Source organism: Drosophila navojoa, chromosome 3 (assembly GCF_054131105.1).
Source record: "Drosophila navojoa isolate 15081-1374.11 chromosome 3, UAZ_NAV_1.0, whole genome shotgun sequence".
Taxonomy (NCBI): domain Eukaryota; kingdom Metazoa; phylum Arthropoda; class Insecta; order Diptera; family Drosophilidae; genus Drosophila; species Drosophila navojoa.
In genome coordinates this window covers 12,779,775-12,798,436 of record NC_142891.1, presented here as the reverse complement: position 1 = coordinate 12,798,436, position 18,662 = coordinate 12,779,775, and the positions used below count along the sequence as shown (strand labels likewise).

Here is an 18,662-nt window from a genome sequence, read left to right as displayed (position 1 = left end):
TCTTTGCATCAATAAAATATTCTCCTAACTCAAGCAGTTCTCTCAATACAATAAACTCCTGCCTCAACAACATTAAAATATATGACCAAAACAGTAAAGTGTAATTTGAAAATAGGGTGATAACTGTTTAATTATTTTATTTTTGTAATTAACATGAAATTAGATTCAAAAATAATTTAAAACATAATATTTATTTCTAACAGATATTCAAAATTTGTGCAAGCTAAGAATACTTTACAACCTACGTTGTTTATGATTTATCTTGTTTAATAAAATTAATAGTAAACATCATTAAAGAAAAGCAATTTTAATTAAAAGTTAATAATATTTTTGTAGCACAGTTTAACCTGTTGCTAAAACATATCGATATTATTACTTAATCCAAATATCGATGACCAAGTTTAGTTCAATTACACACTAACTCGAGCAATCGGACTCAGTTCCGGAGTGAATTCTACCTTCACGTGTTGTGGAAGTTTTCACAGGTTTTGTTTTTACTAAGAAAAATAAATGAAATCCATGTGAAAATGTTGAGAAAATCAAAGAAACAGCCAGAGACCGTGGCCGAAAAGGTGAGCAAACTGCTCGCCCATCCCAACGACAGCGAGAGCGATGATGAATCTGACATCGATGTGGCCACCAAAGCGCGCGTTGCCGACTTCGAAGATGAATACGATTTGCCAGATGCGCGCAGCACAGACTTTCGTAAAAGGAATGTGAAATTGTTATCCGAGCAGAGCGAACGATACAAAGGCAAAATAAGCAGTCGCAAAGAACTTGAGGAAGAGAACAATGAAGAGGAAAGTGACGATGAGGAAGAAGAGGAGGAGGTGCCATATGAAGAGAGTGACACAGACGAGGAGGAAGCTGAGAAATTGAAGGCTTTTAACAGCAAGATGAAAGATGCAACAATTGCTACGAATAGAGCAAAAAGTGAAGATGATGACAGCAGCATGGATTATGAGAATGGCGGAGAACAGAAGGAAGACGATGATGATGATGATGAAGACGACGAGGAAGAGGAGGGCAGTGATGGTGATGATGATGACGGTGAGGATGATGATGACGACGGAGAGGAGAGCGATTCAGAAGAAAACGATTCTGACAATGATGCAATCGATATGAATGAAATCATGTCCAAAACCAACCAACAAGCAGAAATCCAGAAAGGACTCTGTGTGCAGAACCAACTGCAGATTTGGGAACGTCTCTTGGAGCTGCGCATCAACACTCAGAAGTTCACTAGCAAGTCGAATCAATTGCCTCCACCAGAGACGCTACAAGCGCTCAGCGATAACGATGAGGAGCTGCAAAAGGTGCTAAAGGAAACCCGGGAGCGAAGCTCCAAGCTGCTGCATCAACTGCTCGCCTTGCAGTCGGCGCTTACGCAGCAGCATAGTGAGCTGCGCCAAGCCGTGAAGCGGAAACTGCCAACAGAGTCCAGCTCCGAGTCGGAGCCGCCCAGCAAATGCTTTGCGAGCGCGCTGCAAAGCAATTTCGAGAATATGCGAAGCTATCGGAATGATGTGCTGCTCAAATGGGATGATCGCACCAAGCTGTTGACACCTGGAGCGGGTACTAAGCGAAAATCCATGCAAGACGATTACGATGTCATCAAAAAGATCGACAGTGCGCTGGCCAATCGTAGTGCACTCATTGAGAAATCCCAAACTCTCAAAGGCAATCAGCCGCAACAACAACAGAAGCGACAGCTGGAGCAGGAGGCTGACCAAGAAGATTCCGAATTGAGCAACAATAACCAAAGGCAAACACACATCTACGATGACAGCGATTTCTATCATCAGCAGCTGCGTGAACTGATTGAGTATAAGGCTAGCACCACGTCCAGCATGGGCGACATAACCAAACAGTTTGTGGAGCTGCAAAAGCTGCGCCAGAAGATGAAAAAGAAAGTGGACACCCGGGCCAGCAAAGGCAGAAAGTTGCGGTAGGCATAAAACATAATATAACTATAACTAATATATATAACTATAGCCAACAAATAATAATTAACTTACCAACTTCTCTCTCTTTCCATTAGATATGTGGTGCATAATAAGCTCATCAATTTCATGGCTCCCAATGAAGCTAGTGACTGGACGGATGAGTCCAAGACGGAATTGTTTAAATCCCTCTTTGTTTAAATCACACATCCATGTATATTTATGTACATATTACATTAATATATTGTAGATTTTTATAGCTTTTCTATGATCCATCTTTCAAGTGCAACAAATTATTAATTATAAATCAATTTCAAGAAATTAGCAAATGTGTGTTTAAATTCTTTAAGGCTTAAGATCTTTAGATTTATGCAAATGAACATAGAAATTTTATAGTGCAACTAATATCTATTTAAATAAATGCCAATTTGCATTTTAATAATTATTTCATTATTTGTGCCTGCTTTTCCGGTTTCCTGTTAAGTTTTCCAATTTTAACATACAAGTTTTTAGATGTATATGGAATTTATGGAACAAACGATTCGGGGTCCTGAAAAAATGAAGCATTTCAGTTGATTAATACTATACATTTAAAAACATACAAAAGAAAGGTTGAAAATTATGAAAACCATTTTATATGTATACAAAAAAAAAAAAAAACTTAAATCCCTTTCCCATTAATGTTACAATCCTCCCCTATAAAACACAAACTGCTATTAGTTTTTAATCATATTGAATTTTATTTTTATTTATTTCATATGTTTGTTTGCTTTTAACTGCTAAGTTTTGTATGTTCAACATTTGTTTCGTTTATTATTTGATTTTATTTACTTTTTGCTTTAACTGGATAATTTTATTGATGCAAAAAACGAACCGGTCAAATTGCATAACAATATGGCATCAAAATAACCGTTTAAGCGTTCCTTCCCATTTTCCCGTTTCGCAACGGAGAGAGCCTGGGTGTAGGTGTATGTGTGTGTGTGTTTCTAAGTGTCTAGAGGGGAAATTGCATATTGATATTATTTTGCTTGCGGTTTTCAAGTTGCTTTTGTTGTTCATTAGATACACATACATATGTATATATGAACATATACACATACATATACATATACATATATATTTATATAATTTGTTAATATATTAAACTAGTTTTCCACTGTTGCACGTACATACTTGACTTGGTATTCGTTTAATTTTACTTTGCTAGTTTCGTATTTTCTTATTTGTTCATTTATAAAATAATTATTCTTTATGTGATTTAGTATGCTTCGTCGTCTAAGTCATTGTTAGTTAATGTTTAATTGCAATAAATAAGTTTCTTCATAATAATTTTCTAATTAAACCTTGCAAATGTAAAGAGAAATATTAATAGCAATAAACAAATTTCATTCGAATTTCATAAATAAGACTTTTTGTTCGCCAAAGTACAAAATATAAATAAATATATAATTTAGTTGACAGGTTTTTAGATACCAAAATTTACATGTTAAAAATACTAGAAATTTTTCGAGCACATTTTCTTAATTGATTTGTTCTTTCATTTTATATTTAAATTAATTTGTATATCGTTCGTCAGAGGTTTTCGATTCCGGGACTTTGGATTCATTGTCAAGCTCTCTTTAAAAATTAATTAACAATTAGCAGAATGAAATAAAACTATATGGAGCACATAATATCAATTATTTGTTAAGGTTCCTTTATATTGCACTTGAATGCGTTCGAGAAATTTAAAAACTTGCTTTCCACTTAAATGCTATAAAAATTACCACGACACAGACAAAATGCGTACAATTTTGAAAAGAATACTGGAATACTGGGCAATTTGTTCACTTTGGGTTGGGGAGGAATACCGAAAGATACATTAAATACATATACATATAAACCTACAGTGAGTGTGTGGGTGTTTTCTTTTTTTTCTGAGTTGAGTTGAGTTGAGAGTGTGGTTCTTGTTCCGTTTTGCTTTCGTATACAAAACTACCAAATACAAAGTTTACAAAAATGCAATGAGTCGCGTCTGCTTATTGATTTTCTGATTCAATTTTCGCTTTTGCTTTTTTTTTCTTTCCTTCTCATTTTCCCTAATTATTAATGGAATTCTTCAGCAACAGGGGCAGCCCAGTTTTGGTTTTTGATTTGGAAACGAGTATGGTGGCAGTTTTGGTGCCGCCGGCAGCGCCACTGGAGGCGGCTGCATCAGTGACAGCGGAGTTGGGTCGCGACATGGCAGCGGCCTGCAGCTGCCGCTGATGCAGCTCCTGCAGCAGCGACGAGTGCTTATCTAACGCCTGCAGCTGGGCCATGTTATGCGCTTCGTAATGCGACGACGATTGCAGCTGTGTATGTATTGAGGTGACATTGGACAGCGTGCTCTCGGCGTCGGCTGTTAGATAATTGCTTAAATAACGTTTGCTAGTTGTTGTTGTTGTTGCTGTTGTCGTTGTTGTTTCTGATGTTATAGTGGTTGCCATTGTAGTCTGTTCCTGCGCTGAAACCTAAATTGAATACAATTCCATTAATATAATCCCATTATAGTTGGCAAACAAACAAAGTTCAAGCAATCAACCTTTCTGTGTGCAACGAACTCGGCGTCTCAAGTGCACTTGGCAGGATGTATAACATTCTCCATATCCTTTTGCACCGCATACAGATCAGACAGACTCTTGGCGAACAGCACATTCAGTTCACTCATCTTTGCCAGCTGCAATTAACTACATTAGTCTCTGTACATATATACATAGATATAGAATGTTCAATTACAGTTTGATCATTGCACTTTTCGCGTAAACTCATATTGGCCGTTTTAAGCTCTATTTCATGTTGCAGCAATTCCGCCTGCAGCGTCTCTGTGCGCGCCTTCAACGCCGCCACCTCGCGTCGCAGCTCGTCCTCTGAGGCACTGCCACCAGCAGCAGCACCGCCGGCGCCGCTAACACGCATCAGTTCCATTTCACGCTTGAGGCGTATGTTCTCCTCCTTGTAGGTGTGCAGCTGGCGCTTCCATTCGTCCACATTAGCCGTCGATTCCTGTGAGATTTGTGAGTGTGGGTCTTATAAAACACTTTCCGGCAAGGACCAATTGTAAATGTAATACACACCTGCAAGGCGCTGGTCAGGCGTATGTTATTGTTCTTCAACGTGGCCAACTCAATTTCCCACTTCTTGGCATTCGCGCAACTGTTAGGAATACATTTGACGATTATAATAGAAGCTGGACAACCACTGCATATATGCATCTGTCTCTCTGTCTCCTACCTCTGCGCCAGTGCCATTTTCAGACGTTCGTTTTCATATTTGAGCTGCTGCTCGGCCGTTGCGCCCGCTCCAGGTCCAGTGTGCATGCCCACAATGCTGCCACCAGAAGAAATTGTAATACCACCACCGCCACCACCTCCGCCACTACCGCTGCCAGCAAGGGTCGCTGTGCCAGCGACCATGCCCATTGTTGGCTGTGGCGAAGGCGTTGCCGATCCAATGTCCTGCTTGCCGTCGCTAGTGTTCAGCAGCTTATGCGAGGGACTATCGGGATTGGCATTCTGTGTATTGGTATTACTTAAATTCGGCGGTTCCACGGTGTGAGGATCGATGTTGGTGTTGTCATTCTGCATTGCGCCCACAGCGCGTCCCGATATCGGAGATGTATTCGCCGAGGTGGTGGGCGTGACTGCGTTGGATCCATTCGCAGATTTCATGGCATTCTTGGTGGCCTCCTTGACCTCCTGGAATTTTTCCACAAACTAAGGAAAGGACAAATATGATGATAGATAGGATCATTGATGAAGGGATAATGCTCTTAGATAGACAGACAGACCTTTGTCAGTTCCGCCTCGGAGGAAAAGCCCAGGCCGTAAACCGTATTGGCGCGTACATCGCTCCATTGTCCAAACTTTTGGGATGTCTGTGTGAATGTCATGCTGGGAGTTATTGTTGAATTGATGACCGCCTTGGTGCCCTCGACGCTAATGATGCGGTATAAATTCCGTGAGATGTCGTAGAAGAAGCTCACATTGACCGCCTTCGTGCTGGCCGTGATCCATGTGCGTTTCGTCTTTGGATCAATATGGAACACGTGCGCCTGGCAAGTGAAAATCGGTTGCTCTCTGTTTGTGCGAGATAGACAGATGAAAGGAGTAAAGGAGATGGAGCCAGCGGCAGCAGCACCCACAGGTGATTAATTAAAAATTCCATTTAAATTCTTGCACGTCGGCTTAATATTTAATTTGTACACGCTTGCTAAGGGACAGCGGGAGAAGGAAGGAGGAAGTCGGTTGTCGTACAATAAATACAATATGTGACCAAGTTGCTAACGGTATATTTAGATCTTTATATGGCTGTGCCAGCTGCTAATTGATATAGAGGAAATGCGAACAAACTAGCAATCGATACAGTGAACCCTGCATATGTTGCTCAACTTGCAATAACTAGAATTAATTAATACTGTTGACATGACTGATGTAGGCAAAAAATACATACATAAAAGCAATAATAAACTACAATAATTAATTTAAATTAACTTATTAAAATAATGAATTAAAAAAAACTACTAGTTTTTAAATTAACAAAAATAAACTAAAATATTTAAATGTTTTATATTCTTTAAATATTTAAAACATAAATAAAAAAATGTAAGAAAGAAACGCAACCAAAATTTACTTATATAAAAAATTAAATTATAATAAAAATTATACAAAAATAAATAAATATGTAGAAGCAAAGCAACGAATTTTACATTAATAAAAATATTTGGCTTTCCGTGAGTTGAACGTATAATTATTTAGTTATTGATAATATAAATATGAATTTATTTTATGATAAATGGTTTCGTTATATATTTGAAAGTTAATATTTTATAGTATGATTATGTACATTGCTAATTAATTAATAAAAATGAGTGTTTTGTTATCAGCTGCTCTAACGTTATCAATTTGAGCTCTATTTTTATTGTACATATTTTATAATTATTAATATATTTGACTAACTCAATGTTCAGCATGTCCATGGCTTAATGTACACGTTGGAAGACTGTTCAACATAAGCTTAGTTCAATGCATTTATCATTTTCCTAAACAAGTCTATTTGTTCAATATAAACACAGTTTACTGTACACTCCTCTATTCAATAAAAGCTTATTTCCGCCTGCTCAGCATATCCATAGTTTACGATATGGTTAAAATTTTCAATAAACACATAAAAATTCACATTTCTTTTTGTTCAACACATAGTTCACTGTAAATTTCATGCAAATTATAATCCATTCATTTCCGCCTGTTCACTCAAAGGCATAGTTCACTGTGATTTTTTTTTGAGTGCTCAATCAAATTCCAAACATTTGAGGCATCACATAATACCGAAGCTCTAGATAACTAATTGAATATTTAGATAGAACGGTGGCGTAAACATTTATAATTTTTGTATATACATGTATCTGAAACGGCTGTCATGGCAGCAACAGCACAACAACAAATCTTGCACTCAGTTCGAAAGCTACAAGAGAACATACATAGGTGCTGTCTGTTATTGTTGTTGTAATTCTTATTGATGTTGTCGGCACCATGTCATTGGCATTGTTGTTCTTATTGGTGGTTGATGGTTGCGGTGGAGGTTGTGCTGGTGGCAGGGGTTACGGTTATGGAGAGAGAGGGGGTAGGGGCTAGGGGGTGTTGACTCTTGCCTTGGCGACTAAATTGCATTATGCGCTTAAGTGTTTTGTAGCCTCGTTTTGATTTTGCTCAAGTTTACTGCACACATACACGCACGCACACATAACAAATGCGCGTACGCACACCTACACCTACACACACACACACGCACACACATACAGAAGACACTCACACGCGCATAATTGGTATCGACGGGCGGCGTTTGCCAGCCTACACCTACGTACATATAATATCAATTCGAATTGTATATATGGCATATATTTACACCTCATCCGAGAGGAGCATCAGCAACAACAACAACGATAGAAACAACAACAGCACCAACAACAACAATAGCATCAGCAAGGAAAACGTCGGCGTCGATTTTTCACACAATTTACAGCGTTTGAAATTGTATTAGACATATTTTTCGTACTTACCCCATTTTGTTTGTTAGCTGCGGCGCTCTATTTATTTTTATGGCAACACGTTAAGACTATACTAATTGTTTATTTTTATTAATTATAACACTAAAAAATAAAACATAAACGAGGGCGCTTGTTCTGTGTGTAAAAACTGTAGGCAATGCGGCTAAAACTGTGAGTGATGTTGCTAAAAAAAAAAGAACTGTGAGCCATGTTACAATAACAGAGCAATGTTGCTCATACTGTTATTTATCGATAGTCAGCCGTTACATTCGATATGGCATGTAATGCAATCATAATATACAATATATATTAAAAAAGCAGTATTTCAATTATTTTAACTTTTTTATTCTATTTGATGTCCTTCTGAAACAATTTTACATTGAGTAACACATTATAGCATAAATGATATATTTTAGCCTAGCCTGCCAGAGTGCTAAAAATATATGAAATATTGAAACTAGATGGCAACATTCACATTTTTACCTAAGTGGCAACCAAAAAAGAAACTAGCTGCCTTTTTTCGCACATAAAAATCAATCGGAAATAAATAAAACTTGCTACAATTGCAACAATTAAATAGATATATATGCAAAAGCTGAACAGCAACAAAAGTTGTTGTTGCTGCTGCTGCGGTGTCGCCGTGCGATCGATCCTTGTTGGCTACGGGGTTCGTGTTTGTACCAGGGAGGAAGGGAGTTTTTTGCTCTTTTTGCATAAAAGCCGTCGCTCTATGCTCGTGAAAAGGCGTTTTACCAATCATTATACGACAAAGTGCAGCAGCTGTTAACCTACGACTCTAAATTTATATGTGTTTGCCATAATTAGTGTTCAATGCATGTGAGAAACAATAATTTAAATTAAAAAAATTATAAAATAAAAAAGAAAAAGCTGTACATATGTGTGCGTGCTGGCATGTGTGTATGTATATACACACATAAGCGGTGTATGTATGTGTATAGGTGTGCGTGTGTCCGCAGCGTACGTGAGTGTACGTGTGTTGCTGTAAAAAAAACTTGTTATCAATGCGGCGCCTATGATAAAAGCCTTATTAGACATGTTCAGTGTGTTGGTCCAATTGGAATGTCTTTAAACCAATACACGGGCGTAAACGACTTGGGAAGGGGGGGCAGAAAAGTGAGCATAAACAAAAAGTAAAGCTCCAGAGGCGTGGGCAAAAAGCGTAGGCTTTTTAACGGTTTTAATTGGCTAGCCAACGATTTAAGGCAAACTATATATCAACAGTTATTTTATTTTAAATTCAATTTAACGAATTTTGACACTGCTTTTTCAAAATAGTATATTTGAGTAACAGCGAAATTGTGTTATACCGGTTCAAACCGGTTGAATGATTAAACATATTTTTAAAAGAGAGTTTTAAGATATTCGTGTTCTATATTTGATGTGCGCATATTTATATAAATGTTGCATTTACTCTTAGCTTGCGTGCGTAAGCAGAGTTATAAATAAAATAATCTACATTAAAAATATATTTATATACATACATTTTTATATGAACATATTCTTTATGTCTTACTTTCTTCAATGAAAGTATAAAATGGATAATAATTTTCAATGAAAACAAATGCGACATCTTAAAGCAAACAAGATTAGATTTATATCTCAAGGGCTGTTTAAATAATCTTAGTTCCTTTTATACATAGTCTTCAATAAAAATCAAGTTTTAGATTTTAAATATTTGAAAAGATTAAATTAATGTCTAAGAGGGCTGCCTAACTGATTTTTATTTAAAATACAAATTTACATATATTTAAGACCACCCTAGCATGATAGACATCTGAAGTTATTAGTCTCCTTATGAACAGTTATTTCTATAATTAAAACGAATTTATTTTCCAGTCTTACATGTGTGCCCGTGCTCTGGTGGCCAACTAAATAATGTGGAATATGATGTGCGACGTAATGCCCACAATATCGGAAGACAGCATATCGCAGCGCTCCTCGCAGTTCAGCGGCGAAGATGCGAACTTTGAGCAGCTGATGGTGTCCATGCTCGATGAGCGGGACAAGCTAATGGATAGTTTGCGCGAGGCGCAGGAGCGTTTGGGCGAAACGGAGGTGAAGCTGCACGAAGTGGAAAAGGAACGGGACAGCTTACAGCGTCAAATCAATGCCAATCTGCCGCAGGTGAGTCAACAAATGTTCAATCTCAATAAATGTAATCTAATTGTATTACTTTCGATATTCCAGGAGTTCGCTACGCTCACCAAGGAGCTGACGCAAGCGCGCGAAACTCTGCTGGAACGTGATGAAGAAATCGGAGAGCTTAAAGCGGAGCGCAACAATACGCGGGTAAGCCACACATGGCTTGAGCTATATATGGAATAAAGTCAACTAAATCTGTATATATTGTTATAGCTGCTGCTGGAACATTTGGAGTGCTTGGTGTCGCGTCATGAGCGATCGCTGCGCATGACCGTCGTGAAGCGACAGGCGGCCGCACAGAGCGGCGTCTCCAGCGAAGTGGAGGTGCTCAAAGCGCTCAAATCCCTGTTCGAGCATCACAAGGCTTTGGACGAGAAAGTACGCGAGCGCCTGCGTCTGTCCATCGAGAAGAACAATGCGCTGGAGGAAGAGCTGAATACAACCAAAGAGGAGCTTAACCAATATAAAACGGGCGCTTTGCAAAGCGGTGGCGGTAATAACTCGGGGAGCGCAGCGACCGGAGAAAATGGCATCAAAGAGAAGGTGTGTGTGCGTGCGCGCGTGTTTGTGTGTGATATCTGTTTATTCAATCAAGCGTGTATTTTACATTCTATACCGTTTGTTGTTGCAGTTGGCTGGCGGCAACGGCGGCGGGGTCAATGGCGATGCGAGCGAAATAAACGAATATGCGGCCAAAACACACGAGCTACAAACGATCATCGAGAAGCAGGTGAGCAGGCTGCGGCAGGGGTAACAACATAACATCATTGCCAACAACTCGAGCTACGCTGTTAGACAAGCGATGACTCACGGCGAGATGTGTCCATGTGTTGATAAAGCAAACAACTATTTCAAATGATGATAAACCTTATTTTAAGTGCTTTGAATTTGCTGCTTAACATAATTGAGATTTCTCATTGTTGTTGCAATATAATGCGATTGATTGTTGTTGATTATCAACAGCATTAGACATTGATCTTAGCTCACGTAAATAATGAAGTCGTCAAGGCCGTACATGAGATAAGGAATTTGAATGATCACAAATTCAAAAAGTATTTGCTAATTATAATATTAAAATTTTAATATAATTAGCAGCTCAGTATTAATTTCAATTTCATAATGATATTCATATACAATTAATAACTAGATTTAACCTTAACTTTCTCTCATTATTCGTAGACCTCTGAATTGTCGCAATGGCAGCGTCGCGTCTCCGATCTGAACAACAAGATTAGTGAGCTGGAAGAGAATCTGTCGCGTGTGCAAAAGGAGCATTGCAAGGCGCAGGATCAATGCTCGAAGCTCCAGCGCGATTTGCGCGAAAATGTGGCACAAAAGGAAGATCAGGTAAAGGGTAGCAAAATTGATTAGATATAACATAAATATATAACATATGAAACACTTTCAGGAGGAGCGCATTGCTACGCTGGAGAAACGTTATCTCAATGCTCAACGGGAATCCACCTCGCTGCACGATCTGAACGAGAAACTGGAGCAAGAACTGCGGCACAAGGAGGCACAGCTAAAGGTGCGTATAAATATAAATAGACAGAAATATATACATATATATACATGGAATTGGTTATGGTTTCGAGGCATGGGCGAATTTCATTAATTAATCAAAACACTGCACTGCAAAGCAATCTACCCTACCTATCTATATATGTATGTGTATTTATGTCTTATTTTCGCTATTAATTATTATGTATCTCAGCAATTTCTGACAGCGTTATAAAGTCAGGAAATAATTAAGCCTATGACATCATTCTTCAGTGTCAATATAATCATGTGTTTTGCCTTATTATAATTTAGTAAACTTTTTAAAATAATTTTGAAAGATTAACAGCTGTTAGCTGACTAGTCTTACATATCTGGCTGCTTTCTGTTAAATACTTCTGTTAATAACACGATGAGAGAGTGCTATAACAGCAAAATGTTATTAGCAGAGTAGTAACTTTTGATAATAGAAGCGCAAGTTTTTTAAGTTTTCTGATCAAATTGAATGTTTTCAACCAAGAAGAAATTTTCCCAACCCTATTCATGCAAGCAAAATCTTCTGAAGCCAGTGTCTTGTTTTCGCCCATGCCTGCTTAAACGCTACAAAACTGTGACTAATACTAAATAATATGATGTACCCTCTCCATATTGCATTTCAACAAAAAAAACCATACTAATTAAACTACACCCAACCCCACAAAATATCGAACACAAAAACATACAAAATCATCCATGGACAGCTGCACGAAGAGAAAATCAGCGCCATCGAAGAGAAGCTCGAACTCTCAGAGCAAAAGCTAGCCCAGCATGCCAAACTGCAGCCGGATATGGAGGAGCAGCTAAAGGCGCGCATGGAGGCATTGACAAAGGTAGGAAATAAGGTATGCACTCGAACTAATATGCGCGCCGACAGGTTCCATAAGTATAATCTCAATTATCAACAATTATACAACTAAATTTTGTATTCTTTTTATATAGTATATCTATCCTTAATTTTTGTGTAACGTAATTTGAGTCTATATATATCGTTTCGTATAGATTTTCTATTTTCCAAAATCCACTTACTAACAACCACAAGAACAATGTCCAAGAATATATACAACTCTTTCTCTATTCTTCTGTCCTGCACAAGAACTCAGCGCACCGACTACTGATACCCTTCACAAAAACAAAAGAAAACTCACATTTAGCTTTCATTACTAATACAAACACTAATTTGTTGTCATTATGACGAGAGATACCCCGTGAATTTGCATTATTAAACGTGTTTGGCTGAACGCTTTTCAGGCTCAAGAACGTCATGGCTCGGCGGAGGATCGCATACGGGGCTTGGAAGCGAATTTAGAAGAGAAGAACGCCGAGGTGGTAAGACTGAATCAGCGTCTCAAAATGAATGAAGAGCACAATTTGCGGTTGTCGTCGACGGTGGACAAGCTCCTGTCCGAGTCCAATGAGCGACTGGAGGTGCATCTGAAGGAGCGCATGCGTGCGCTGGATGAGAAGAATGCGCTGACACAGGAGCTGGAGAAGGCGCGAAAGGTGGCCGAGGAGCTGCACCATGAGAAGAGCGAAATCATGAAGGAGCTGTCCAAGACGCGCCTCGAAATCGAGAATTTCAAGCGTCAACTGCTCCAGCAGGAGATCGCCTACAATATCCAGCAGACGGAGGCACTTACTCGCAGCCTCTCGCCCAGCAGTGTGGTCGATGGTGGGGGTAACGCCTTCACACGCAGCGCATCCCATGCCAGTTTCGAGACGCATTCGCTTCGACGGCCGAGTAAATCGCGTCTGTCCGAGGAGAATGCCCTGGCCCGTTCGATGGCCGAGCAGGAATGGGAGAAGCTACAAATGCAGCAGGTGGCACATGCCCAGCAGCAAGCGTACGAACTGGTGGCCAGTGTGGGCGACTGCGATGACAGCGATGCGATGTATGCCGCGGCCACGGCGGACATGATGTCGCCCTCTGGCCATACAGACGCTCAAACGCTGGCCATGATGCTGCAAGAGCAGCTGGATGCCATCAATAATGAGATTCGCCTCATCCAGGAGGAGAAACAATCGACGGAGGCGCGCGCCGAAGAGCTGGAGTCGCGCGTCGGCAGTCTGGAGCATGTGAATCTATTGGCACGCGGACGTTCCATGGACAGACAAAGTCCGCCCATGAGTGGACGCAGTACGCCCAATAGTCCACAGCGCGATTTCATGCAGAAATACCATACGGTAAGAGTTAAGCCCTATTTAAGGAAGGCAGTAAGGCAGTTTCATCCTAATTTTCTATCTTCTAGCTTAACTTGCCAGTGCTGTCCAGTGATGCATCGCGTGAGGAGCTGCACGGCGGCATGTCCACCACCGGTGATTCGAGTTCAGGCGGCGCTGCCTCTCCACTGACGGCACGTTCGATGCGCTTGGAGCGCGTCGCCCAGGCGCTCGCCCATAGCCAGGAGGAGCTGCGTCGCCGCACAATGGTGCCCGCTGCCTCGCCGCATGTGAATGCTCACATGACGTTGGCCTCGCACGGCTATGGGCTGTCGCCGCTTAGTTCACGCTATGGCAGCCAAGAGTCACTGCGCCACTACAATACAATGGGTTCGATGTCCATGCTGCAGACGCCGACGTCGGGCGTATCGAGGGAAGCAGCTGCCGCCGCTGCCGTGCAGAAGAAGAAGGGCATTAAGTCTTCGCTGGGTCGTTTCTTTAGCAAAAAGGAGAAGGTGAAGGGCGTTAAGGATACGCTGCCGGATGGTTCGCCCAGCATGATGTCCATAGGCAATCTGTCGATGGGCTTGAGCGAGGTGGATTCCAACTACGATGTCATGAGCATGACGGGCGGCATGATGCCGCGCATAGCCAGCGCCCCAGGCTCGAAGATCAGCAGCGTCGACTACGGCAGGCAAAAGAAGTGGGTGCCAATAGTGATTCGATAAGATGAATGATTCCTTACTAACTAATATGTCTTGCAGAGATCACGATTACCGCAACGATCTGCTGGGCGAGGCCATGAAAGCGGGCACGCCATTCGCCCTGTGGAACGGACCAACCATTGTCGCCTGGCTGGAGCTGTGGGTGGGCATGCCCGCCTGGTATGTGGCCGCCTGTCGCGCCAATGTCAAATCGGGTGCTATTATGAGCGCACTTAGCGATACGGAGATACAGCGGGAAATAGGTGAGAGCATTAAATATGAAATTAATTCATTAATTAAAACTAAATTAAATGAAATTCAAATCTTTCACCCTATAGGTATTAGTAATCCCCTACACAGGCTCAAACTACGTTTGGCCATACAGGAAATGGTTTCACTAACTTCACCCTCAGCTCCGCAAACATCACGCACTACACTGGCGTTTGGTAAGCGATAATAGATATAGACTTATGATAGATATCTAAACATCATCTTCATCTCTGTTTAGGGGACATGAATCACGAGTGGATTGGCAATTACTGGCTGCCCGGGCTGGGGTTGCCGCAATATCGCACAACCTTTATGGAGTGCCTAGTCGATGCACGCATGCTGGATCATTTGACCAAGAAGGATTTGCGTGGCCAGTTAAAAATGGTTGATAGCTTTCATCGCACCAGCCTGCAGTATGGCATCTCAATGCTGAAGCGCTTGAACTATGACCGCACCGAGCTGGAGCACAGGCGCAAGATGAGCGAGAATGGCCTGTGCGATGTGCTCGTGTGGAGCAATGAGCGTGTCATACGATGGGTGAGCAGCATAGGGCTGAAGGTGAGTATTCAAATCAAAGACTCTTAGTTCTATGTGCAACTGAGTGGCTTGCTTATTATCATGCTAGGAATATGCCAATAACTTGCTCGAATCGGGCGTCCATGGTGGTCTGATGGCGCTGGATGAGGGTTTCGATGCCAATGCCATGGGCCTAGCTTTGCAAATACCCACGCAAAATGCACAGGTGAATAATTGCAATATATACAACTTTGATGTAGTAATTTCTAATAAAAATCATTGAAATTTAGGCTCGCCAAATACTCGATACAGAGTTCCGAAACTTGCTACAAATTGCCACAGATCGCAGGCCGGATAGCGAACAGCGTAGCGCATCCTGATGCAGTTATAGTCCGCCTACAACACCGGTGGATGAGTAAACCAAGCCTAAAATGAAATGAACCAAACCAAGAGCAGCGCAACAGCCAAGCACAGCGCTAATATTTCCTAAACGCTGAGAAGGACAACTGAAAATGAGAACGAAATGTATGGAAAAAAGAGGGAAAACCGAAAAAAAAAACTAAGCCACAAAATTCTAACAAGAAAGACGCAACGCAAGAGACTCCCAGGCTCAGAATAATTACTGACTGGGCCCCCCTACAACAACAACAACAACAACAATACGCAGCATGATGCACGTCTAATCTATTTATATATATATATATATAAATACACAGCCACACATATACAAGCGGACACACATAGTCATATAATCCATTACAAGACAATGTATACAAGACATAGCACATACTCTATATAGGAAATACGTACTACGTACATACGAAGCGTGTATGTAGATTAATTAGCACGGGCGCCCTGCTAGCTGCAGGCATGTACAAGTTTAAGAAGCTAATCATTTTTAATTAATTATATATATATTAATGCATATGTATATGTATGTAGATATATGAATATTTTCTTTAATTTTTTAACAATGTGACATATATGATTTACATATTTATAGTATAATTGGGCTTGCAATAGACTAACAGTATTTTGTTTTAGCTGCAGAATAAAAAAAATATATGTATGTATATACATATACATATATACAGAGATGCGTGCTTCGAACCAAATTAGTAACCAAACTTGATTGTTATATAATATTTTAATGACATTATGTACAGTTTATTTTTTTGTTTAACTCAATTAATTTTGTTTTTTATTTTATTCTTTTTTTTTTTTAAATACTTTTACACTATACATATGACATTATGGCATGCTTTAAGTTTACCTTATATATCATTTCGATAGTAGGGCAAGGCGCTCCGATCGGGTTTAATTCAACTGAAGAGAACAACATGCACAACAATCAGGCATATATAGTAAACAGCTGCATATATATATATACTATATATATAAAATTTATATGTGTATACAAAAAAAGAAACAAAAACAAATACGGCTAGTTTAATATACAACACACATATAAAGCTCACTTATACATATATATATATATATATACATATATTTATATAACTGTATAACTAACATTATCAAGCATACGTGTAACTAACAAAGAAAGTATTATAGAGCAAAGTGAAGAAGATTGAAGTAAAAAGTCGCAAGCGCCCACATTTATTAACTATTTACATATGGAAAACCGAAAAATCGAAATAGTTAAAAAAGCTTTAAAGGCAAGGAACCCCTATAAGTCTACACCTAGTACTTAGCCTTTGTATTAATGAGTAAAAACTAATATACGAAATACAAATTAGGCATGCTACTAATTAATATTAATAAATAATTTGCAACAATTGTAATTGGCAAAACTCGAAGCTCGAATTGCAATCCCAATGTCTTGGCATAAATTTATAAATATGACATATATATGTGTATATATTTACATGTATGTATATATATATATATATATATTCACAAAGCATATCCATTGTTTTTCAAAACAAAACTTTCCCACTCCTTAATTTTATGTTGTTAATTTAGTTTATACAAAGACGAAGGTAACTAAATAAATGAAATTCTTTTATTTACGGACTTTGTTTATTCATACTAACATTTACACAAACACACACATATATACACATACACACACTATGATAATATTTGTAAAGTTCTTATGTACTTATGGACATACATCGGATATGTTGAAAGCACACAAACTGCCTGTTTTGCTAACATATTATTAGTTTAATGAATAAGTTTTTATTAATTTGAACAACAACCAAAACTGCAACTAACGCTTTGTCTCTAAGTATATATAACAAAAACAAAAAACAAAGGCAAACTATAACTTCATTTCTTCAAATGTATTAGCAAAATTAAACAAAACAAAAACACATGTTCGTAAAAAAAAACTGCTAAGACAATACACAAAACGTCAACAGGATACATTTGACTATATGAAATGAATCATTCAAAGCAAGATAAATAATACTTAAACAAAACATATGCAATTCTAGCATTATCTGCTCCCTAAGTAATAGTCTCCTTAGTAAAAAAATTAAATCGATTAGTGTTAGTTTTTAATAATTTACACAATTTAATTTTCACGCTCTGCATATGAGGAGCAAATTATGTAATTGAACTTACCAATTGGAAAGCTCATTTCGTTTTTAGTCAGCTAAATGATTTCTGTTGATGCTTAGCGTATTTAATAATGTACGTAAATGTGACATTAAAAAACAAACAAAGAGAAGAAACTAATCTAAATTTATAAAAATACTAACTAAAAAATTAAGTTGATTTGAACAAAAATATTGGTTTAATTGTTAACTTTTGTTAAAAAATCTTTTTAAAAAAAAATTAAAAGAAAGAAATACAACTTACTAAAGTAAAACTAAATACAATATATACAATCTATTATTATACAAGGAAACATAAAAACACATACATATGTACATATATTTAAATAATATTGTGAAAAGAAAACTAACAATTTAGTAAAGGCGAAAATTCCGTTCAGGAGTTTTTTATATGTACCATATATATAAATTAAAATTTATTACAAAAACAAAGTGTTTGGAACTATTTAGCAAGGGACCCCAAGAGTTTAGTTTTTGCTATTCAAATTTGGCGCTCAAGTCTGTCGTATGTAAAGTAACAGTTTTGTGAACGTAATGTTTACTAACAGAGGTGCTGAGTGGTGTAATGGCATCTAAGGACTAAAATGTAGTTTTTGATAATTAAACTATATAATTGATTGCGATAACTATCAATTTTCTGGTAATATGCTTTATCATGCATATATAAGAAATATATGTATGTTATTAACTACCTACATGGATAACATAAGTCAAAAACTCAGTTTGC

The 18,662-nt window shown here is 38.7% G+C and overlaps 3 protein-coding genes across 5 annotated transcripts; 2 read left to right on the top strand and 1 right to left on the bottom strand.

The window, feature by feature from the left end:
- Nucleotides 1-418: 418 nt before the first annotated feature.
- Nucleotides 419-2,264, top strand: Aatf (Apoptosis antagonizing transcription factor). The gene is made up of 2 exons (XM_030384264.2): nucleotides 419-1,948; nucleotides 2,042-2,264. Exons 1-2 carry the CDS (start codon nucleotides 528-530, stop codon nucleotides 2,142-2,144), a joined length of 1,524 nt encoding a protein of 507 aa, XP_030240124.1. The 5' UTR covers nucleotides 419-527; the 3' UTR covers nucleotides 2,145-2,264.
- A 1,358-nt stretch (nucleotides 2,265-3,622) lies between these two features.
- homer (protein) lies at nucleotides 3,623-8,206 on the bottom strand. Its single transcript, XM_018099063.3, is given in 7 exon segments — nucleotides 3,623-4,435; nucleotides 4,507-4,641; nucleotides 4,701-4,967; nucleotides 5,039-5,117; nucleotides 5,196-5,677; nucleotides 5,752-6,040; nucleotides 8,020-8,206. Coding segments are annotated over 7 exon segments (1,671 nt in total). The 5' UTR covers nucleotides 8,025-8,206; the 3' UTR covers nucleotides 3,623-4,021.
- A 266-nt stretch (nucleotides 8,207-8,472) lies between these two features.
- Nucleotides 8,473-18,052, top strand: Liprin-alpha (PTPRF interacting protein alpha). Of its 3 annotated transcripts, none has more exons than XM_030384257.2 (15): nucleotides 8,473-8,674; nucleotides 9,865-10,152; nucleotides 10,216-10,317; nucleotides 10,384-10,713; nucleotides 10,802-10,900; nucleotides 11,350-11,517; nucleotides 11,579-11,698; nucleotides 12,408-12,536; nucleotides 12,955-13,887; nucleotides 13,953-14,566; nucleotides 14,628-14,830; nucleotides 14,906-15,013; nucleotides 15,076-15,395; nucleotides 15,463-15,579; nucleotides 15,644-18,052. In XM_030384257.2, the coding sequence occupies exons 2-15, from the start codon at nucleotides 9,904-9,906 to the stop codon at nucleotides 15,731-15,733; spliced, it is 3,582 nt and encodes a 1,193-aa protein (XP_030240117.1). In that variant the 5' UTR covers nucleotides 8,473-8,674; nucleotides 9,865-9,903; the 3' UTR covers nucleotides 15,734-18,052. The 3 variants fall into 3 exon arrangements, with proteins under 3 accessions (XP_030240117.1, XP_030240115.1, XP_030240118.1); XM_030384255.2 differs by having other exon boundaries at nucleotides 12,408-12,548; XM_030384258.2 differs by lacking the exon at nucleotides 12,408-12,536.
- Nucleotides 18,053-18,662: the final 610 nt, after the last annotated feature.